At 46.6% G+C, this 25,052-nt stretch overlaps 1 protein-coding gene across 2 annotated transcripts in view; it reads left to right on the top strand.

Annotated features, from left to right (window-relative positions):
• Positions 1–25,052, top strand: part of WDR19 (WD repeat domain 19) — a 601,305-nt gene that overhangs the window by 506,025 nt on the left and 70,228 nt on the right. For both annotated transcript variants that reach the window (XM_069202086.1, XM_069202080.1), the window contains exon 34: positions 13,463–13,586. In XM_069202086.1, the coding sequence (XP_069058187.1) occupies positions 13,463–13,586 (124 nt within the window). The remainder of the gene's footprint in view (positions 1–13,462; positions 13,587–25,052) is intronic.

The following is a 25,052-nucleotide window of genomic DNA, read 5'->3' as shown; positions in this document are numbered from 1 at the left end:
TCATGGAAGTGGGTGCAGCAATGGAAAATCTTCTTAGTAGCGGCTCATTTAGCTGGCTTTTTCAATGTGAAGGCAGATGCTCTCAGTTGCATGTCTCTGGTGGGCCATGAGTTGGAACTACACCATGAGGTGACAAAGGGTTATATTTCACAGGTTTGGGTTTCGTTTTGTGGATCTCTTCACACACTGCTTAGAGTAAAACATGTCCTCGTTTTGTGCAATAAACTTCCCTTTGAATGCTTTGCTGCCGGATGCCTTTAGGTTCGACAGGTCTCAGGGCTTGCTGAATGCATTTCCTCTGACTCTGCTTCTGTTAAACGTCTTGTATACTTTCCTGGAGGATCGGGCACAGCTGATTCTAATCACCCCCAGGCTGGGCAAGGAGGTTAGGTACACTGATTTGTTGGTACTCAGTATTCGGCTGAACCTTCCTTGAGTGGCCCTACTTTTGCTGCAGAATAACCATGTCCTCCACTCTTAATTCCCAAATGCTATGGCTGCACACCTGGAGCTTTAATGGTGCCTGTCAGAGTCCTTTTGCCTTCCTGATAAGGTTGCACTCATTTCTTTAACTGGTTCGAGTCAGACGATTTCAACCCCTTTCCAATGTTTTAAAGATTAATTTGTCCCACTCTCAGTCCTGATGGTGGCAGCTCCAGTTAAAGGCTACCTGGTGTCTCTGCCTGCTTTCATGTGTCTACCTGATCAACCTTCTTTGTTTAGATCAGCACTTGTGGAGCATTTTGTCAAAAAACTTTGATTTACTTGTTCCTTTGCATGTTTATTGTTCCTCATTACAATTTGAGCCTTGTTTTGACTTTGTTGATGGCATCTCCTTTTGAGCCAATGCACAGCTGCCTTGTTTGACTTTTTGCTCTGAAAACAGCTTTTAAGGATGAAAAGCAAGCAGGAGTAATGGACACTATCAGTTTGTTTACCCTTCATTGCAGAACATTATGGAGACTGCTGCGAGTGAGAGCTTGTTCGATCTGCCATTTACCCCAACACTAAACAGTAGTCCAGTTTGTGCCTTTTAATTTCCCCTAAGAGGGTTGACTGACCCACCTGTGCTGTTCTTTTATTTAGTTTTCCTTTTTTTGTTGTATATAGTTTTCCTTGTAACACTTGATTGATGTTGCCTACCCCTATGCTTCTTCTTTTGTTCTTTATTATATTAATTTCTTTAGCAGTGTACTCTTTGTTTGCCAATTTGTATCTGTGCCTGACTTAGGACAGTCATTACCCTGATTGCCTTGAGATGGGCAACTACAAGCCATTTAGTATTGATCCTTGACCATATGCTCAGGGGGCGGTCACTCGCTTGCCGTAGGCACAGACAGACAGGCTTGCTTTAGGCATGCCTATTGCAACCATGGTGGGTGGAGGCAATTCATGCTATTTGCTTGCATTTTGTCAGTTCACACCTGTTTGGTAAGTCCCTTCTTTGGTTGTTCTCTCCTGATTAGCCTCTTAATGATGAGGTAAAACCAGCACTTAGGATGGAGGAGGGAAAATGTGGCCCTACCGTAGATGGCAGCTGCATGCAAATAAAACAACCGACCCACCCTTACTGCTGACTTTTTTAATGGTGTTACGGCTGTAGCCAATCGCCACCTTCTAAAAGTGGCCATTCAGAAAGAGAAACTGCAAGAACCTTTTATAACTGATACCTGGTGAAACATAAACAGGATCTGAAACTAAGAAAAGGTGGAAGAATAATTATGATTTTTTAATTCTAAATCTTCCTTTTGAAGTAAGTCCTAACACACAACCTCCAGGCTGAGAAATTTCAGTGCTTTCTTTTCCTATTTTCATTTTAAAGTAGGAATCATTTTCGTTTATCAACCTGACTGCTCAGTGGGGTTTTTACATGGTTAAATTAAATTGTGGTCTCCAGTACAGTACAGTACAGTAAATGTAAGGAACTAGTTGGTTTAGGGTATTTTAATGATTGTAGAGAATATGCAAATTCTCCCTTTTTTTCTTTGTTTGTTCAAGAGTATGACCTCTTTGAACCTTAAGCAAAGAGTAGTTGCTGCCACTCATAATGGTGGCCGCACTCTAGATTTGAGTTTTAGTCTTTCTTTCGGGTCTAAGATCGGTTCCTGTCATATATTTTCATGCTGTGAGCACAGAATAGTCTTCTTTGAAATTTTAGACTTGGGGAATGTGAAGGAGAAAGGTGTCTGATGCTTTCTGATCATATCAAATTAATATGTGGGACAAATGATGTAATGAAGAATTTTTCTATTCAGCCTGAGGTGAATTTGTTCTCTGCGTGGGTTCTTTAAATGCTAATCACCCAGAAGAGTAGATGAGTAATTTATAAAGTATTTCCAAAATAAACCTTTCTATGTTTCTGACCCATAACCACAGTTTTTGAAATGTAAATATTTAATTTCCATATTCAAAAAGCAAAATCATTACTGTTTAAGTTGAAAAGGAAATGGCTAAAGGGCTGTGATGTGACTACAAAATCATGCTATTGTGGTCAAACACACAAATATATATTCATTTTAGAATGCTAGAAAAGAAGAAAGTCTTCAAAAAGTCTTATTGCACAATAATATTCTCATGATTTAAAACCGTAGCTTACATATTCAGTTGAATGGAAGGCAAGTAAGTGAACCCACCCAGGGTTAGAAGTTAAAATTGAGCTCTATAGACCTTGAAAGGTGGTCTTATTCAAAAACAACTTCTCCAGTTTGTTGTTCAGAAAAGAGATTGATGTAGTACTTATGATCCAAATATTCTGTATCACAAAATGTTGAAAAAAACAGCCAACACGTGTTTCGCCCCTTCAAGGCTGAGAGCCTAGGGCTTTCTCTAAGCTGCAGAAGCAAGTAACGTAATTCTCAGTCCTTAGAACCTAAGGAGAAGTGTAACCATCACCCTATGTGACGAGTGCTATTAAAAAAAAAAAAAAGGATGGGAAGTAAAGAGGTGAACACCCAGAGATACTGGAAGTAACAAGGCATGGTCTTTGGTTTTTCCCGTGAAGACTATAAATAACAGGAAATGATATCCCTAAGGCATGCATTCCCTACTATTTGGTACATGCTCACAGCAGGAAATGCTGATCATAGGATGCAGAGTAAGAAGGAAGAAAAAACAATGAAGGAAAAACAATATAATTGCAAACCGCTCGTGCTGGCGTGTGATTTAGATATGCCAAGGATTGAATGGGATGATTAAAGATTTTGTGCCAAGGTGAGAAGTATCATCTGGGTGATGAAGGTGACCTCGTCAGAGGAACAGAAAGAAGTAGGCCCTCATCAACATGCACGACGCCAGAGGTTGAGTGGTCTCAAAACTAGTGGTCAGCTATACAATACATCAGAGTCTGATAGACAGCAGTGACTTGTATACATATTTCACAATCTTTTCATTTTCAGACATTTTTTCAGTGTGAGTACATCTGTATGTCAAAATACTTTCAATAAGACCAGTATATATTGATAATACATTTTCATAAAGATCAGACAATCTGTATACAGAGTGTGCATATAGTGCAGATAGTATACTGTAATGCAGGATTGGCCTATTCTTTTCTGTTTATGACATTATAGTGATCTACTGGAGCATTCTGCAGTGCTGTTACCTCAAGAAAAAGCTGGCAGAATGTAGCTAGCAAAAGTTAAATCACACGCTGTCAAGTCTTTGGGGAGCGGTTAGGGAACCTTGCCGCATTATGGTAGGCATGCATAATGAATAAACATTATAGACGTGGGTCTATGGAGAGTAGTCAGTATCTTATGTGGCATACTTGAGGAAGGGGTAGGGGATCAGAATTTCCATGACATTGCATATGGCTGCTCTGAAACCACTAAGATATAAATTTGAAGAGGCCATGAGGGTTCCGCTATTTCAGAGTGGTGAGTGGAGGGGACCCACGTGGGCGCATTAGAGGAGTGAAAACGACAGGTTGACTGCCTCATGGGGTCCAGTATCATTTTTGGTGTGTTCCACCTAGTCATGCAAGATTGTGTCCCAATACTTTGCTAGGGAGTACCTGCACAACCCTCTCTCCTCTGTGGAGGGCTGTGCTTTCTGTCCCCGTCCATTGTATAACCTCTTGTCTCCATTGCGCTATCTGTGATGGTGGACCTTTCAAGTTCATTGTTATAGCTGCTCATTTGGCCAGTAGGAGGAACAAATCCATAAATCTTGTGGTGACGTTCTTGATTTGCTCTAGGGAACAACCCCAGTAGACAGTGTTGCCTCTGTAATCTCTGTGCGCTCTGTGGCCTATGTGATTTATCTCTGAGTCAGAATGATTGCAGTGCGAGGCAGGACCAGACCATAAGTAACAAAATCAGCTTGCAGCGACCTACATCATAGGCAAATATCCGTTGCCTTAGGATAAATCAAATGCAACCTGTGAAGTGTTAGGGTCTATGTAGGATATGCAACTGTATGCACCAAAATCAGGCATTCCTGGGATTTTACGTGGATACTCGAGGACTCGAAACCATTCAAAATCATTAATGTCCTGCCACAATGATTCCCCCATTTATCTCTCAGTGGCACTAATACTGTAGAAGGGTCGCATTGGAAGGACTTGAAAAGCCATGTAACAAGCTGACTGCCATGCCCAATGTTGTGTAGCTTATGGAGGAGTGTGAGAGTTTCCACTTCTAGCTCTCTAATAACCCAGTGCTGGGGGATGTATATCATTTTGCTGTATAGTAGACAGGACCTCCATGAAGGCCATACTGGATCTGCAGGTCTTGGAAGGTCATCAAGGTCTCTTGGGAGCACAAGTCCCCTAGCAGAGTGATGCCTGCAGCTATCCAGAACAACAGAATTCTTTTTTGTAATGTGTCCTGCTAGGAGGGATGTCCTTGAGGGCGAATACGGCTGCTGGCTTTCGCCACGTGTAAAGCTATTTTCAAGCAGGTCTAAGTCATCCGTAACATCAGGGAATGTGTTTAAGGATTTATGTGTTTAAGGATTTATAGAGCGCACTAATCACCCGTTAGGGTCTCAAGGCGCTGGGGGGTAGGCATCGGGGGGGGAGCTACTGGTCGTAGAGCCATGTCTTGAGGCGTTTCCTGAATGTTAACAGGTCTTGGGTCTGGCGAAGGTGGAGCGGTAGGAAGTTCCAGGTCTTGGCGGCTAGGTGAGAGAAGGATCTTCCTCTGGCGGTGGTGTGGCGGATGCGGGGGATGGAGGCGAGGGCGAGGCTGGCGGAGCGCAGATTGCGGGTGGGGGTGTGGAAGGTGAGCCTGTCATTGAGGTAGGCTGGGCCTGTGTCGTGGAGGGCCTTGTGTGCTTGGATGATGAGTTTGAAGGTGATCCTCTTTGATACTGGTAGCCAGTGAAGGTCTCTGAGGTGGGGGGAAATGTGGTCGCAACGTGGGGTGTCCAGAATGAGGCGGGCGGATGCGTTCTGGATTCTTTGCAGCTATAAGGCGTTTCCGTAGTCCAAACGGCTGCTGACCACGGCGTGGGTGGCAGTTTTCCTGGTTTCGACGGGAATCCACTTGAAGATTTTGCGGAGCATGCAGAGTGTGTTGTAGCAGCCAGAGGAGATGGCATTGACCTGCTGAGTCATGCTGAGTGCGGAGTCCAAGATGAAGCCTAGGTTGCATGCGTGGGTGGTGGGTGAGGGTGCGGTTCCTAGGGAGGTGGGCCACCAGGTGTCATTCCAAGTTGAGGGGTTGGTGCCAAAGATGAGGATTTCTGTCTTGTCTGTGTTTAACTTGAGGTGGCTTGATTCCATCAAGCTGGCGATGGCGTGAAGTCCGTTGTGGAGGTTGTTCTTTGCAGTTGTAGTGTCTTTCGTGAGGGAGAGGATGAGCTGAGTGTCGTCTGCGTAGGAAACTATGTTGATGTGGTGGGTTCGTGCGATGTTGGCGAGGGGGGCCATGTAAACGTTGAAGAGCGTGGGGCTGAGCGAAGATCCTTGGGGAACGCCACAGATGATTCTGGAGGCTTCTGACAGGAACGGTGGGAGGCGGACCCTCTGGGTTCTGCCTGAGAGAAATGACGAGATCCAATTGAGTGCCTTGTCGCAGATTCCAGCGTTGTGGAGGCGTGTGCAGAGAGTGTGATGACATACCGTGTCGAAAGCTGCGGAGAGGTCCAGGAGGATGAGTGCTGCTGTTTCTCCTTTGTCTAGCATGGTCCTAATGTTGTCTGTGGCAGCAATTGAGTGCAGCCTCCGTGCTGTGGTTTCTGCGGAATTCGGATTGGGAGGTGTCGAGTACCTTGCTGTCTTCCAGGAACCGGGGTAGTTGGCTGCTTACGATTTTTTCGATGATCTCGGCTGGGAAGGGGAGGAGGGAGATCGGCCGGTAGTTGTTGGGGTCGTCTGGGTCTGCCTTTGGTTTCTTCAGCAGGGCGTTGATTTCTGCGTGCTTCCATCTTTCTGGGAAGGTGGCTGACTCGAAGGAGCTATTGATGGTTTTGCAGAGGTGGGGGGCGATGATGATGTTTTCCTTACTGAAGATATGGTGTGGACAGGGGTCCGATGGTGATCCGGAGTGGATGGAGGCCATGGTGGTGGCGGTGTCCTCTATGTTGACGGGGGTCCAGGTGTGGAGGAGGTGGGTGTTGCTTGGAGCGTTGGGTTCTTGGGTGTTTGTAGTTAGCTCGTGGGTCTGGGGTTTGAAGCTATTGTGGATTTCTTCTATCTTTCGACGGAAGTGGGTTGCCAGTGAGTTGCAGAACTATTGTGATGGCGGGGGTTCGTTGGAGCAGGTCCTAGGGGTGGAGAGCTCATTGATGATGCCGAAGAGCTCTTTACTGTTGTGAGCGTTGGCGTCGATGCGGTTTTTTAAGTGGGTCCTTTTGGTGGTGCGGATCAGTTGGTGATGTTTGCGTAGGGCATCCTTGAAAGCGATGTAGTTGGAGTTGGTAGGGTCAAGGTGCCAGGCTTTTTCCATTCTGCAACATAGCCATTTGGATTCCTGTAGTTCTGGGGTGAACCAGCTGGCCTTGATTTTGTGGGAGGTGTTTGTGTTTTTTTGAGCGGTGCAAGGGTGTTGGCGCAGTCTTCTATCCGGCGATGCAGGTTGGTGGTGGCTGTGTTGGGGTCCAGGGTACCAGGGGGTGGGGCCCGGGCGAGAGTGGAGATCAGTTGATCCTTTGATATTTTGCTCCAGTTGCGTCAGGGGGTTGTGTGCGGTGGTGGTGAGTGACTGGTGTCTGGTAGGAGAAGTGGATGCAGCGGTGGTCTGTCCAGCTGAGTTCGGTGGTGTGGCTGAAAGAGGTCGTGGTTGCTGGCTGAGAAGATGGGGTCGAGTGTGTGGCCTGCGGAGTGGGTGGGTGAAGTGACCAGTTGCTTGAGGCCGAAGTTGGCGAGGTTGTCAATTAGGTTTGTGGTGTTGATATTGTTGTTATTTTCTAGGTGGAAGTTTAGGTCACCGAGGAGGATGTAGTCTGTTGAGGCGAGGGCTTGGGAGCTGATGGCGTCGGCGATGTCGTCGCAGAACTGCGGTCTGGGTCCAGAGGGTCTGTAGACCAGTGTTCCTCTGAGTGTGTTGTTGGCGTTGATGTGGATTTTGAAGTGGAGGTGCTTGTCGGAGTTGATGGTGTCGTGGGAGTTGGTGGAGACTCTTATGGTGTTTTTGTGGACTATGGCGATTCCTCCTCCTGGTCTGTTGATTCGGTCTCTTCTGGTGATCTTGTAGTTTTCTGGTATGGCTATGGCTACGTCTGGCTCTGAGGCGGAATTCATCCAGGTTTCAGTGAGGAATGCGACATCGGGCGAGTATGTGGTCAGAAGGTCCCAGAGTTCAATTGCATGTTTGTGGACGGAGCGGGTGTTAAGTAGGATGCATCTTAGGCGGTTGTCTGTTTTGATTTGGAGTTTGGAGGTTAGGTTGCAGGTGAAATTGCAGGCTTTGCAGAAGGGTCCTTTGGTGCGCGTCGGTATGGACTGGAAGCAGATGGAGGAGCGTCCTGGATTAAGGGCGTGGAGTTCGTTGGCAGTGTAAAGGTGTTCGGTGGCACGGGAGGCGTGTTGGCCAGGGGGGGTCTGGTGCTGGGCGCGGTCTTGGCGCAGACGGGCTTGCCGTTGGCGCTCCAGCGGCGCGTCCGCACTGTGGCTGCCATAAGAGGGGAGGTGGGAGGGAGTGGCAGCTGGGAGGAGGGAGGGAAACCTCCAATGGAAGTGCGGGGGGTGGGGGCAGCAGGAGTCAGGAGCGGGAAGAGTTCCAAGGAGGAGGGAGGGGGCGGGCCGCGGGGAAGCAGCGGCGCGAACCTTCCGGGAGAGGAGAAGCCAACAAGCCCAAACAAGCCCAAACGAGCCAAAAACAATGGCAGCACTTACCGGAGCAGTGGCCTGCAAGATGCCCAGAGTTTGGGACCCTAGGGCTTAAGGCTCTATGGAGAATCATATCCTGATTTTTGAAACTGTGATCGTCCAGTCTCCCTATGACGACATCCCGACAAGCAGTATGATAGCTACTTAAGCCATGCTGTGAGGCCGTTATAGAAGAAATTAGGTGCTCCCAAATCTCTTCCTGTTGGCAGCAGTTTCATTTTATCTAATGAAACTCTGCATCTCCCTCTGCCCCATACTGGGCTCACTAAGAGGGAATCTAATTTGTAGAATGTCCCGGGAGGACCTTTAATGGAAGGTCTGCAAAATAGTATAAGGGGGAGCATCACCATCTTGAACAGGGCTAGCCCCCTGTTATCGACAACCTAAGGGAGGACCAAAACTGAGTCATTAAGCAAAGTGAACTTGTTGCCCCATCTAAATTGCCCTCCAGGTTATCTGCTTGATAGAGGCATATAACTAGGTATTTAAAAGTATTAGGGTCTAGGTTAGTTGGTTGGTTCCTAAATACATTTCTTGCTCTGGTTTCAGCTGCTAGAGAGGGTACCTCAGGGATTTGTTGTCATTGACTTTGAGCCCTGAGAGAATTTTGAGTTCCCGCAGTGCCTCTGCGATGGGTGACATATTTGCGCGTAGGCCCCTTACATAAGTAAGCGTGTCATCCACATACAAATAGATGATTTGAGCTATACTGACCGGTTTTGACTCTTGCCGTAGGGCTGGTGTAGGGAAGTCCCTCTTTTTGGCATGGTTACCCCAACTTTTTGCCTGTTTTCAGTGTGCTTAGATTGTTTTCACTGGGATCCTGCTAACCAAGACCCCAGTGATTGTGCTCTGTCCTCTACCCTTTACACCTCAAAATTGGCATACTGATGTACCACTGTAAGTCCCTAGTATATGGTACTTAGGTACCCAGGACATTGATACACCAGGGGTCCCCCATAGGCTGCAGCATGTATTATGCCACCCATGGGAGCCCATGCAAACTGTGTCTGCAGGCCTGCCATTTGCAGCCTGCATGAAAAGTTGCATGCACCCTTTCACTGCAGGGCACTACACCAGCTCATTGTAAGTCACCCCTGTGGTAGGCCGTTCCAGCCATAAGGGCAGGGTGCAGGTCCCTGTGTGTGTGGGCACCCCGCAAGAGCAGAGTTGCCCTACAAACTCCAGTTCCAATTCCCTGGACTTCGTAAGTGAATGAAAGCCATTTTAGCTATCTACTGGCCATAGGTCACTGCCTATGGTCCAGCTACATAATGGCAACTCTGAACCTAGACATGTTTGGTATCAAACATGTCAATATCATAGCCCAATATTGATGCCTGTACTGGTCGCATGATTCCATGCACTCTGGGGGCTCCTTAGAGGACCCTCCAGCATTGCTTCTACCAGTCATCCAGGGTCTGCAAGCAGCGCACGCTCATACAGGATTCTGCCCTCATGCTGCTTGACCAGCTCAAGCAAGGGAAGGCATAACAAAGGATTTCCTGTGCTTTGTAATAGGTGTTACAAGGCTGGGGAGGGGTAGCCTCCCCATGCCACCGGCTTGCTTTGAAGGGCACATTTGGTGCCCTCCGTACATGATCCAGTTTGCACCGGTCAAGGGACCCCTGGTCTATTTATGGGCTATTTAGGGACTCCCTTGTGGCTGCGTCCCCAGATTTAGCATGCAAGGCTTCACCAGGATTCCTCTGCAACTACCTCTTATGCTCCTGGCCACCGGAACTGCTACTGAACTACACAGGAACCGAACAAGACTGCAACTCTGAGACGACCTCTTCTTGCAACATTGTTTCCGCAGCTCCTGTTTGCAACATTTCCTCCGCTGTGCATTCTCTGAGGTCAGCAAGAAGGAATCTCGCTTGGAGTGAAGGAGTCAGTCCTCTGCATCTGTAGGGACCTAAGGCAATGACATCTGGCTGCTGAGATCTGCTCTCCTGCAAAGATTCTCCAACAGAGGTGGTAGTTCTGAGGGGTCCTCTGGGTCCCCTCTGCCTTCTGTTCAACTTGGGAGACAGTGAGCCCTTGCCTCTTCCTCCAGGGCAGAATTCCTGTGCACCACGAATTTTGCAGCAACCAAGGCTTGTTGACTCCTGCTCAGAAGGATCTTCAGGCTCCAAGTAGCCCCAGCTCCCAGCACTCTACCTCTGCAATGACAGTCTCCTCTCTGCTGCTCCGGCTACATGGGACTCCTCTTTAGGTGTGCTGCCTGGACCTCACTGTGATTTAATGTGCCTGCTGCCAATGGGGTGCTCGTCGGGGCTTCAACTGCTTCTGCTGGCTCTCCTGTCTTCCTAGGATCAGTCTGGAGCCTCTCCAAGGGTCGAGTCCCCTGGACCTTGCTGGTCCTCTTCACCTGCAAATCTTATTTAGCTCCAATGTGCATTAGCTTGTGCTTGTTGGTGGTCCTCCTGGCCACTGACCCGTCTGCAATCCGGGGATCATCGAGGGACAGCTCCTAGGTGACTTCAGGGACTCCTATGGAGCTCCTGGTCTCTGCAGCTGGACTTCATCCACCACTGTTGAACCAGATCTTTACCCACTGAAGAGTGGATAGTGCCTCTACCCCACCTGGACACTCCTACGTGGACTGGATTCTATCCCCTTCTTTTACAGATCCTCCTGCCCCAACTGGACAATCCTGCGTGGACTGGACTCTATCCCCTTCTTTTACAGGCCCTCTTCATCCAAAATCCACCGTTGGGTTCCACCCGTCTGGTCCTGTTCTTGTATTGTTCAAATTCCAAGTCCCCATGTTAGCCTATGAGACTACCAGGTAACTTACCTCTGCTCTCCTGGTCGCTGGGGGTCTTCTAGATAGTCATCTCTTGGGGTTCCATACCCTCCCAGCCCTTGGTTAACTACTCCATATCCTCTGTTGGGAGACCCATTCTCGCATTCCACTTTTTTAGTATATAGTTTGGCCCCCCTATAGGGTGCTTGCTATTTCAGTTTTTATGCTAATTCCTAGTACTTACCTGTGCATATTTTGTGTGTACTTGCCTCCAGAAAGGGGGGATTGTCTATAGTATTCTAGTTCAGTGTTATTGTAATAAAGTACCTTTATTTTTGTAACACTGTATGGTTCCTTTCATGTGTGATAAGTTACTGTGTGACTGCTGTGGTATTGCAAGTGCTTTACACTCCTCCTAGATAAGTCTTGGCTGCTCATTCACAGCTACCACTAGAGAGCCCTGGCTTCCTAGACACTGTCTCACTCACTAATAAGGGTTGTCTGGACCTGATATAAGGTGCTAACACCATAGGTATCTACCACACACCAGGCCAGCTTTCTACAAGTGCCATAAACCACACTTGCCACTTTATGACTTAACGTCCGAGTGGTGAGATCTTGATTCAGAGATGAACATGAGAAGGAATTTCCAACTTTTCAGATGATATGCTAGTGCATAAAGATCTGTGCACACCAATGGTACAAAAGAAGTGGACATTCTTGGCACATGGACAAGTCGGTGGCAGCTAAGTGCTCAAGTGAATAGGTGTTGAGTGATATTATAAGTTGGTATAAAAACATAAGTGCCAACTAAGTGATGCAATACTTGAGAGTAGATATCTATACAAGTATAAAAAACAGACAGAGACAGTAACCTGAACATTGTTGCAAAATATTTTCCTACAATATGAGAAGCAAGGGCATGATCACGCACTAAAATAGAGTTACAGCTACTTGTACCTGTACAAGGCCACAGTCTTATCTCACTTTTGGGGTTGTACATTAAAAAGTGTTTGTGAAATGTAAAAGTTTCATAGATGAGCCACAACATTAAATATAGAAGACTTGAGTTGTAACCAGATATTCACTGGTTGTTTTTTTCTTTCACAAATATAAATACGCAATATCCGGTTAAATCACTAAGCAACATAGATGATATGTCACCAAATACTTAGCTAGATGAAAGCTTCCACATGGATGATTCCCTTTTATTGAGCTATGTAAGGCTAGTACTTGCTTCCTGCAAGACATTCAGAAAGCACTAAAACTCAGATGCCAAATTTAGAAGTGGATTCCTTTCAAATTGTTTTGTTGGAAGTGAATTTGGTGGGGGGGGGGGGGTGCTTAGTTGGGTGGTGGGCAAGATGCCCACTTCTCTTTAGAGCTCCATGCACCGAGCCTATAATCATGTTTTCAGGACCTTTCTCTTTCTGGGGAACTGGAGGATGTATTGATCTGTTAACCAACAGAGCATGAGCTGAGGCTTTTAAGGAGTGGGGGCACTGGAGATCTGTCTGAATGACGAGTAAGGTGAGCTCCAGAGGCTGACTCATTCTTTGTGATGTTTCTGCTGTTGTGATCACTGAAACATTATTTAAACCAAACAATGTTTTGTAAAGGTTGACCTTTTGCCATTCACTTCAGCCCCCACCTTTGTGAATAAATACTGCTCTGTTATGTATTCATTATATTGTGATCTAATGATCTAACGATGGGGAGTGACTAAGATTAGTGAATTTAAGTACTTAATTTACTTAATTTATATGTCTTGCTGAACCATTGCTGTCAGAACTTCATCTAGCTATGACGTTTGGAGACTGGATCCTCTGGTCTGGCTTTTGACACGCAGAGGAGATATAGAGATCTATAGGTCATTGCACATCCGTTTGCCTCCCTTTTCATGGATTCCCCTCCCAACCTCCCCATAGCAGGGGCGTTGTGTTTAGTCTGACAAACTCTTGTTCTGCCTCAGCTCCAGTAATCCTTGCACTGTAGTGGGCTGCAGGGGAGATCTAAAAAAACACCATTATAAAGATTTTACTCTGTCTCCGTGATGGCATTTAGTCAATACAAGGCTGAATGTGAGGGCTTAACCTGCCTATGTTCAACTCCTGTTTCCAGTCCGTTCAGACAAAGGTGAGATTTAGACAGCGCTCTTATTTAAGGACAGGACATTGTAGGTTAATTTGTTAAAGGCCCACCTGTAAGATGCTTTTCTTATTACTAGTTTATACCACCTAACATAAATGGCGAAAGCTTGGTTTCAACCATTGCTGACATTCTGTCAGAAGCTCAGGCAAATGCAAGATTAGTTCACATTCTGATCATCATTGGGTAGTACATTAAAAATGTATTAGCATAATAACCTCATATAAATGTAATTTACTCAGCAAAAAAGTTTTTTTCCAACCATAAACATTACTGAACTTTCTTTGTAGACGGCCTGATACGTCGGAGGCAGAAGAAGCTACAGCGCCTTGTCCGTTTTGTGGATTCCAGCTGCCAGAATGTGAACTTCTTTGTCCAGGGTGTAAAAACAATCTCCCTTACTGCATCATAACCGTAAGTATCCTTAAACGTTCTTCTTCAGCGTAGGCACATTGTATTTTGTTTATTTTTGGAATCATCTGCCTTATCAAGCTGAAAAATGTTTCTCCCCGTTGGGATTCTTTTTAAACAATAAAACAATGAAGCCAGTTTGGCAAATTAGCCATAAAGTGTATTTATTAAAAAAAAAATGTTTTCCCGATTTTCAAAACTGAAAAATAAAGGACAGAAGTACACTCTGACTTCAATTGTGAACAGAGTGTAAAACTGACACTACATCTGTAAGAATTCCAGAAGCCTCCCCTCTTCCCATCATGCTCTACAGGGTTCATCCGAAAATTAGTTTTTCTGGCTCACTAACAAGGATGCTCAAAGACAGAAGCTTTTATAAGGCTAGTTTTTCATCAGATTGTTTCTGCGGTTTGCATCGTATTTTTTATAGCTACTTATAAGGAAATGCCTTCCTTGGCATGGTTACCCCCTGAATTTTTGCCTTTTGTTGATGCCAGTTATGATTGAAAGTGTGCTGGGACCCTGCTAACCAGGCCCCAGCACCAGTGTTCTTTCCCTAAACTGTACTTTTGTTCCCACAATTGGCACAGCCTTGGCACACAGATAAGTCCCTTGTAAATGGTACTTCTGGTACCAAGGGCCCTGTTACCAGGGAAGGTCTCTAAGGGCTGCAGCATGTATTGTTCCAGCCTGGGGACCCCTCACTCAACACATGCACACTGCTGCACAGCTTGTGTGTGCTGGTGGGGAGAAAATGACTAAGTCGACATGGCACTCAGAGTGCCATGCCCACCTCTCACTGCCTGTGGCATAGGTAAGTCACCCCTCTAGCAGGCCTTACAGCCCTAAGGCAGGGTGCACTATACCACAGATGAGGGCATAAGTGCATGAGCACTATGCCCCTACAGTGTCTAAGCAAAACTGGAGACATTGTAAGTGCAGGGAAGCCATAAGAAGTATATGGTCTGGGAGTCTGTCAATTACGAACTCCATAGTATCATAATGGCCACACTGAAATCTGCGAAGGTATCAAACTTCTCAGCACAATATGATGCTAGTGTGAGATTTATTGTAAAATACACCCAGAGGGCATCTTAGAGATGCCCCCTGAATACCAGTCCGACTCCTAGTTCTAGGCTGACCAGATTCTGCCAGCCTGCCACAACCAGACGAGTTTCTGGCCAGGAACAAAGTCTGTACTGGGTGGAGGTGCTTTTCACCTCCCCCTGCAGGAACTGTAACACCTGGCGGTGAACCTCAAAGGCTCATGCCTTTTGTTACAGCACCCCAGGGCATCCAAGCTAGTGGAGATGCCTGCCCCTCCGGCCACTCATCCCCCACTTTTGGCGGCAAGGCCGGAGGAGATAATGAGGAAAACAAGGAGGAGCCACATACCAGTCAGGACAGCCCCTAAGGTGCCCTGAGCTGAGGTGACTCCTGCCTTTAGAAATCCTACATCTTGAGATTAGAGGAGTCCCCCAATAGGAATAGGGATGTGCCCCCCTCCCCTCAAGGAGGAGGCACAAAGAGGGTGTAGCCACCCTCCCTGACGGTAGCGACTGGCTGCTGCCCTCCAGACCTAAACAAACCCCTAAATTTAGTATTTAGGGGCAACCCTGAACCCAGGAAATCAGATTCCTGAAACCTGAAGAAAGGACTGCTGACCTGAAAGCCCTGCAGAGACGACAGAGACGCCAACTGACTTGGCCCCAGCCCTACCGGCCTGTCTCCAGACTCAAAGAACCTGCACAGCGACACATCCGACAGGGACCAGTGTCTGAACCCGAAGGACCAAGAAACTCCTGAGAACAGCGGCACTGTTCAAAAACAGAAATAACTTCGCAACTTTTTTGCAACTTCCAAAGAACTCTCTCTTCCCACCAGAAGCGTGAGACTTCTCACTCTGCACCCGACGCCCCCGGCTCGAGCTCCAGAGAACTAACACCGCAGAGAGGACTCCCAGGCAACTACGATGACGTGAGTAACCTGAGTGGACCCCCCGGCACCCCACAGCGACGCCTACAGAGAGAATCCAGAGGCTCTCCCTGACCACGACTGCCTGGTAACAAGGAACCCGACGCCTGGACCAAGCACTGCACCCGCAGCCCCCAGGACCGAGAGGAACCACCTTCCAGTGCAGGAGTGACCAGCAGGCGGCCCTCTTCCTAGCCCAGTTGGTGGCTGGCCCGAGAAGCCCCTGTGCCCTGCCTGCATCACCTAAGTGACCCATGGGTCCCTCCATTGCTTTCAATAGCAAATCCGACACCTACTTTACACACTGCACCCGGCCACCCCTGTGCCGCTGAGGGTGTGTTTTCTGTGCCTGTTTGTGTCCCCTCCAGTGTTCTACAAAACCCCCCTGGTCTGCTCCCCGAGGACGCAGGTACTTACCTACTAGCAGACTGGAACCAGAGCACACCTGTTCTTCATAGGTGCCTATGTGTTTTGGTCCCTCCTTTGACCTCTGCACCTGACCGGCCCTGTGTTGCTGGTGCGTTGACTTTTGGGTTGCCTGAACCTCCAACGGTGGGCAGCCTATACCCAGGAGACTGACTGTGTAAGTGCTTTACTTACCTGAGAAACCTAACCAAACTTACCTCCCCCAGGAACTGTTGATTTTTGCACTTTGTCCATTTTTAAAATAGCTTATTGCCATTTTAACTAAAACTGTGTGTACTACTGCTTTGAATCAAAGTTCTATACTTACCTGTGTGTAGTACTTTGCATTTTATGTACTTACCTCAAATCTTGAATCTTGTGGTTCTAAAATAAATTAAGAAAATATGTTTTTCTATATAAAAACCTATTGGCCTGGAATTGTCTGAGTGTGTGTTCCACATTTATTGCCTGTGTGTGTACAACAAATGCTTAACACTACCCTCTGATAAGTCTACTGCTTGTCCACACTACCACAAAATAGAGCATTAGTATTATCTAATTTTGCCACTATCAACCTCTAAGGGGAACCCTTGGACTCTGTGTACACTATCTCTCACTTTGAGATAGTATATACAGAGCCAACTTCCTACACTACTTTTTAAGTTAAGTGCCTTTTTTTCCTCTATTTTTTTCTTAAGTTGTTATCTCTCATTAGCCTATTTCTTGCTCTCGTCAGCCTATTTCCTGAGGCACTGTGCAATCTGTCCTCAATAAAATGCCTTTCTTGTGGAGAGCAAGAAGCCCTGGAAGGATGAGTATGTGTGCATCAATTCCCTTACGGTTTAGCACTTCATAAAAATGCACAAAGCTACCCCGAAGTTGCCTTACATGAGACTTAGAGCATGGAATTGAAAGCACCTTGGAGCGAAATTGGGGAAGAAGAGTGAGTACTTTGACTCTGCTACAAAGGGGAGGGGTCTTCATCATCCTCCTCATCATCCCTGGGTGTGATCAAAACTGTCTTCCATGCCTGAACTCGCAGACCTTCCCTCATGTGATATCTCTTGCACATGTAGGCTGGACCGCACTACGAGAGTATAGTATGATCTGAGAAGTTTATTTCTAGTCAAGCTTTTTTACCTCCTTTAAGCAGGTAATGACGATTCTGAAACAGTAATGTCCCACCATGTTTTGGTTACCACACTTCTCCCCTTATAGGGCAGGCTGCTCACCCATCAGGAAGACCTTTGCAACATCACATACAGACTCTGGCTTAGCTGTTTTAGTATGCATGTATTATCCTATCCTAAGTCACCCCACATTCTTACAGTCACGATGTTATAAGCACACAATGGCTGACAGCTCATAATTAGGCGTTTATTGGCTTTTCCAACACCACTCTAGGTTCAAGATATCATCAAGCATTCCAAAGACACCTAAAAGTAGTCGTCCATAAACAGCACGCGTTAGACACAGTGGCGGCTCGCCAGGGCTACAGGGAGGTGGAGTGGCGCACGGGGGGCACTCCTACATCTTCTCAACAGGCAGGCACAGGCTCCCAGCCTGCCCTGCGGCCAATCCTGACACTGGTCAGAGTGGTACGATTGGCAGGCAGACTGGGAGCCTGTGCCTGGTCTCTCCAGTCCGGTAACACAGTGCTATCATGCACCAGTCTTACATGCACCATAGAACCACACAGATACAACCACACAAATACAATTTACTTTCACACTAATCTACACAAATCCCTTCTAAAGAAAACTTTGAACAAACTACCAACAAACAACACATGCAATTGATTGATGGTCAGATACAAAAAAAATAGTGCCAATATTGAGAATGCACTTCGATGCCATAACAATGATAGTTTGCAACATACAAGTGTAAATAGTGTTCGATGGCATGTGTAGCTGCAGATACACATGCTGTGCACATCCCGCCATCTGGTGTTGGGCTCGGAGTGTTACAAGTTGTTTTTCTTCGAAGAAGTCTTTTCGAGTCACGAGACCGAGGGACTCCTCCCATTTCGGCTCCATTGCGCATGGGCGTCGACTCCATCTTAGATTGTTTTTTTTCCGCCATCGGGTTCGGACGTGTTCCTTTTCGCTCTGTGTTTTTCGATTCGGAAAGTTAGTTAGAATCTCGGAAAAATCGTCGGTATTGTTTGCGTTCGGTATCGGGTTAGTTACAACAGATGGACACCGACTTTTGAAGAGCTCCGGTGGCCCTTCGGGGTTTTTTTCGATCCCCCGTTGGGGCCTGGTCGGCCCGGCCACGTGTCTCTTCAAGGCTGATGGAACGGACCCCATTCCGCTTCTGCCCAAAATGCCATAACAAGTATCCATGTACAGATCAGCATCTGGTCTGTAACTTGTGTTTGTCGCCGGAACACAAGGAAGATACTTGTGAAGCCTGTCGAGCGTTTCGGTCCAGGAAGACACTAAGAGACCGAAGAGCAAGGAGACTGCAAATGGCGTCGGCGCCGACAGGACAAGAGCGTTTCGAAGAGGAGGAAGAAACATTCTCCATCCAGGAATCGGACTCGGATGAGATCGATCCCGAAGAAACGCCGAAAACCATGAGTAAGACGTCGAAACACAAAACTCACGAAAAAAACACTAAAGCCCAGGGGATGCCACCGCCAACAGGCCATGGCTTAACCTGAAAAATAGGTGACCGATCATCAGCACCGAAAAAGGGCACGCTGGGGCCGAAGTCATCCGACTCCGGTCGAGATACCGCCACACAGCAATCTCGGGCTCGAGATAGTGGCTCCGAGCAGGTTCGGCACCGAGATAGCGGCACCGAAATGGGTCGGCACCGAGAGACCGCGACGCCGAAAGTAAAGAAGGTTTCGTCGGAACTGAAAAAAGCAGCCGAAAAGGTTTCGATACCGAAACATCCGGCCTCGGAACCGAAAACAAGTTCCTACACTGAAGAACAAGGACTGTCCACACAAATGAAGACACATAGATTTGGACAGGAATTGGAAACAATAGAGCCGGACTATACACAAAGAAGGCTCCATATCCAAAAAGAAACAGGGAAGATCAGTACTCTCCCTCCGATTAAAATGAAACTCAAACTTGCCTTTCAGGAAAAAGACAAGCAGCCACAGGCAAAGGTGGCTAAACAAGTAACCCCGCCACCATCTCCACAATGCTCTCCGCAACCATCACCGGTAGCCACTCCACCAATGATGCAATCCCCAACTCATACAGGAATGAGTCAAGATGACCCTGACGCATCGGACCTTTATGACGCACCAGTGTCAGATAATAGTCCTGAATGTTATCCAGCTAGACCGTCGCCACCAGAGGATAGTACAGCCTACGCACAGGTGGTGTCGAGAGCAGCGGCATTTCATAATGTCAGCCTGCATGCTGAGCCCATTGAAGACGACTTTCTTTTTAACACACCGTCGTCCACACACAGCCAGTATCAGTCTTCCTATGCTACCCGGAATGCTAAAACACTCCAAACAAGTGTTTGAAGAGCCTGTAAAAGGAAGGGCCATTACTCCAAGAGTGGAGAAAAAATATAAACCGCCACCAACAGACCCCGTGTACATCACACAACTTCTAACACCGGACTCAGTTGTAGTGCAGCGCGCAAAAGAGCGAACTCACATACTTCAGGAGATGCACCACCTCCAGATAAAGAAAGTAGAAAATTCGATGCAGCAGGCAAGAGGGTGGCAGCACAGGCAGCAAACCAGTGGCGTATTGCCAATTCACAGGCTTTGTTGGCCAGATACGATAGGGCCCATTGGGACGAAATGCAACACTTTATAGAACATTTGCCCAAGGAGTTCCAAAAGAGAGCGCAGCAGGTAGTAGAAGAAGGACAGAGTATCTCCAACAATCAGATACGGTCAGCAATGGATGCTGCAGACACAGCTGCTAGAACTGTCAACACAGCAGTAACAATAAGGAGACATGCATGGCTGCGTACATCAGGATTTAAACCAGAAATACAGCAAGCTGTGCTGAATATGCCATTCAACGGACAGCAGTTGTTTGGGCCGGAGGTGGACACTGCAATCGAAAAACTTAAAAAAGACACTGACATGGCCAAAGCCATGGGCGCACTCTACTCCCCACAGGGCAGAGACACATTTCGAAAAACACAGTTTAGAGGGGGGTTTCGAGGACAAAGCACAGAACCCACAACCTCACAAACAAGACCCACTTACCAGAGCCAGTATCAGCTGGGAAGTTTTCGGGGACAATATAAAGGGGGACAATTCCAAAAGAATAGAGGAAAGTTCCAAAGTCCCAAAACTCCTCAAAACAAGCAGTGACTTCCAAGTCACACATCCCCAACACATAACATCTGTGGGGGGGGAGACTAACCAAATTTTACAAACATTGGGAGGAAATAACAACAGACACTTGGGTCCTAGCAATTATCCAGCATGGTTATTGCATAGAATTTCTCAAATTCCCTCCAAACGTCCCACCGAAAACACACAATATGTCAAAACAACATATAGATCTTCTAGGACTAGAAGTTCAGGCATTGCTACTAAAAGAAGCAATAGAATTAGTACCAAAACACCAGAAAGGAACAGGATTTTACTCTCTGTACTTTCTCATACCCAAAAAAGACAAGAGTCTGAGACCTATATTAGATCTCCGAACATTAAATACCTACATCAACTCAGATCACTTTCACATGGTGACATTACAAGACGTAATCCCACTACTCAAACAACAAGACTACATGACAACACTAGACCTAAAGGATGCATATTTCCATATACCGATACATCCTTCACACAGAAAGTACTTAAGGTTTGTATTCCAAGGGATACATTACCAATTCAAGGTGTTGCCATTCGGAATAACAACTGCGCCAAGAGTTTTTACAAAGTGCCTGGCAGTCGTAGCTGCACATATCAGAAGGCAGCCAATACATGTGTTCCCGTACCTAGACGATTGGTTAATCAAAACCAACACGCTAGAAAAGTGTTCACAACACACAAAGTATGTCATAGAAACCCTCCACAAACTAGGTTTCTCAATCAACTACACAAAGTCACACCTTATGCCGTGTCAAACACAGCAATACTTGGGGGCGACAATCAACACAGCAAAAGGGATTGCCACTCCAAGTCCACAAAAGGTTCAGGCATTTCACAATGTAATACAGGCCATGTATCCAAAACAAAAAATACAAGTCAAAATGGTGATGAAACTCCTAGGCATGATGTCCTCATGCATAGCCATTGTCCCAAACACAAGGTTGCACATGCGGCCCTTACAACAGTGCCTAGCATCACAGTGGTCACAGGCACAGGGTCAACTTCTAGATCTGGTGTTGGTAGACCGCCAAACATACACCTCGCTTCAATGGTGGAACAGTATAAATTTAAACAAAGGGCGGCCTTTCCAAGACCCAGTGCCACAATATGTAATAACGACAGATGCCTCCATGACAGGGTGGGGAGCACACCTCAATCAATACAGCATCCAAGGACAATGGGACACTCACCAAAAACAGTTTCACATAAATCACTTAGAACTATTGGCAGTATTTCTAGCGCTGAAAGCATTTCCACCCATAATAAGCCACAAACACATTCTTGTCAAAACAGACAACATGACAACGATGTATTACCTAAACAAACAGGGAGGGACACACTCAACACAGTTGTGTCTCCTGGCACAAAGAATATGGCATTGGGCGATTCACAACCACATTCGCCTAATAGCACAATTTATTTCAGGAATTCAGAATCAGTTAGCAGACAATCTCTCTCGGGATCACCAACAGATCCACGAATGGGAGATTCACCCCCCAAATACTGAATACTTACTTCCAGAGTTGGGGAACACCACAAATAGATCTATTTGCAACAAAGGAAAACGCAAAATGCCAAAACTTCGCAACCAGGTACCCACAAGATCAGTCTCAGGGCAATGCGTTATGGATGAGTTGGTCAGGGATATTTGCTTACGCTTTTCCCCCTCTCCCACTCCTTCCATATCTAGTAAACAAGTTGAGTCAAAACAAACTCAAACTCATACTAATAGCGCCAACATGGGCAAGACAACCTTGGTACACAACACTACTAGACCTTTCAGTAGTGCCTCATGTCAAACTACCAAACATACCAGATCTGTTAACGCAACACAAACAACAGATCAGACACCCAAATCCAGCATCGCAGAATCTAGCAATCTGGCTCCTGAAGTCCTAGAGTTCGGACACTTAGGGCCTCATTATGACCCTGGCGGGCGGCGGAGGCCGCCCGCCAGGATCGCGCCCTCCAAATTACCGCGCCGCGGTCAAAAGACCGCGGCGGGTATTACGAGTTTTCCCCTGGGCTGGCGGGCGGTTCCAGTTAAACCGCCCGCCAGCCCAGGGGAAAACGACCTTCCCACGAGGATGCCGGCTCGTAATCGAGCCGGCGGAGTGGGAAGGTGCGACGGGTGCTACTGCACCCGTCGCGTATTTCACTGTCTGCAAGGCAGACAGTGAAATACATTTTGGGGCCCTCTTACGGGGGCCCCTGCCGTGCCCATGCCATTGGCATGGGCACGGCAGGGGCCCCCAGGGGCCCCGCGACCCCCCCTACCGCCATCCTGTTCATGGCGGCTTTCCCGCCATGAACTGGATGGCGGTAGGGGGGGGTCAGAATCCTCATGGCTGCGGAGCGCGCTCCGCAGCCATGGAGGATTCCAATGAGCAGCGGAAAGTCAGCGGGAGACCGCTGACTTTCCGCTTCTGACCGCGGCTGAACCGCCGCGGTCAGAATGCTCATTGGAGCACCGCCAGCCTGTCGGCGGTGCTCCCGTGGTCGGTGGCCCTGGCGGCCACCGGCCGCCAGGGTCAGAATGACCCTCTTAGACCTTACACATGAATGTACGAAGGTCATAAAACAAGCTAGGAAACCTACCACTAGACATTGCTATGCAAATAAGTGGAAAAGATTTGTTTATTACTGCCATAATAATCAAATTCAACCCTTACACGCATCTGCCAAAGACATCGTAGGATACTTACTACATTTGCAAAAGTCAAAGCTAGCTTTTTCTTCCATTAAGATACATCTTACAGCAATTTCAGCTTACCTGCAAATTACGCACTCAACTTCTCTATTTAGGATACCAGTGATAAAAGCATTTATGGAAGGTCTAAAGAGAATTATACCACCAAGGACACCACCAGTTCCTTCATGGAACCTCAACATTGTCTTAACACGACTCATGGGTCCACCTTTTGAGCCCATGCACTCTTGTGAAATGCAATACTTAACATGGAAAGTTGCATTTTTATTTGCCATCACATCTTTAAGAAGAGTAAGTGAGATTCAAGCATTTACCATACAAGAACCATTTATTCAAATACACAAGCATAAAGTAGTTCTACGGACGAATCCTAAATTTTTACCAAAAGTCATATCACCGTTCCACTTAAATCAAACAGTAGAATTACCAGTGTTCTTCCCACAGCCAGACTCTGTAGCTGAAAGAGCACTACATACATTAGACATCAAAAGAGCGTTAATGTGTACTACATTGACAGAACAAAACTAATTCGAAAAACAAAACAATTATTTATTGCTTTCCAAAAACCTCATACAGGAAATCCAGTTTCTAAACAAGGCATTGCTAGATGGATAGTTAAGTGCATTCAAACCTGTTATCTTAAAGCAAAAAGAGAACTGCCTATTACACCAAAGGCACACTCAACTAGAAAGAAAGGTGCTACCATGGCCTTTCTAGGAAATATTCCAATGACCGAAATATGTAAGGCAGCTACATGGTCTACGCCTCATACATTTACCAAACACTACTGTGTAGATGTGCTAACCGCACAACAAGCCACAGTAGGCCAAGCAGTACTACGAACATTGTTTCAAACAACTTCAACTCCTACAGGCTGAACCACTGCTTTTGGGGAGATAACTGCTTACTAGTCTATGCACAGCATGTGTATCTGCAGCTACACATGCCATTGAACGGAAAATGTCACTTACCCAGTGTACATCTGTTCGTGGCATTAGTCGCTGCAGATTCACATGTGCCCACCCGCCTCCCCGGGAGCCTGTAGCCGTTTAGAAGTTGATCTTGAACATCTGTATATTTGTAAATATATTACTTTAAACTACATTATGTACATTACTCCATTGCATGGGCACTATTACTAGCACACACAACTCCTACCTCACCCTCTGCGGGGGAAAACAATCTAAGATGGAGTCGACGCCCATGCGCAATGGAGCCGAAATGGGAGGAGTCCCTCGGTCTCGTGACTCGAAAAGACTTCTCCGAAGAAAAACAACTTGTAACACTCCGAGCCCAACACCAGATGGCGGGATGTGCACAGCATGTGAATCTGCAGCGACTAATGCCACGAACAGATGTACACTGGGTAAGTGACATTTTCCATATCATCAATTTGTAAATTTTCATTTGAAATAAATATAGTTTAAACCAGTTAGCTTGAAATTATTTACTTGACATTTTGTTTGAAAATATTTACCATCCCATTCTCAGTACCATATCTCAAAATCGGAAATACCACAGTGATATCACGTTTCACATTCCAATCTATAGAACTTGAAATGTTGCATTTTCCTTGTTAACATTTTGCCGGGTTTTACATGATGATTTTTTTATCCGACAGAAAATACTCCTTCCGTAGTAATGTTTGCACATCTTGGAATCCTGATTTTGGCAGAAAATTGTATTTGTCCCTTCACTGGAAAATGTGGGTTTTTTAAAGCGTATTGAATGTCTTTGTTTCATATTTTGCCATTACTTGGACCAAGGGCATAGCTGCCAGTGGTGCACCTGATGCAGAGGCACTGGGGTTCAGAGCAGAGGAAGACTCATCCATCCTTGCGCCAGACGCATTACATTAAGAGCTGGCCATTCAAATGAAGTCTTTAGGTATTGCCTAGAGGCAGCCTTTGGCCTTTGGCTGTCTGGTGTCAAAAGACCTTTTGTGGACCAGACCAAAACATGTAGTGGGTGTGGAGCCAGGTCCTTGATTTCAATTGGTTGTCTTTATTGTTAGTCTTATCTGCTTGTTTTTTATTCAATGGAAGGCGTACCTTCCTGCACATAAACAATCATT

This window comes from Pleurodeles waltl, chromosome 1_2 (genome assembly GCF_031143425.1).
Source record: "Pleurodeles waltl isolate 20211129_DDA chromosome 1_2, aPleWal1.hap1.20221129, whole genome shotgun sequence".
Lineage (NCBI taxonomy): Eukaryota > Metazoa > Chordata > Amphibia > Caudata > Salamandridae > Pleurodeles > Pleurodeles waltl.
Note: the sequence above shows the minus strand (reverse complement) of the source record. Positions and strands in the feature narration are given on the sequence as shown.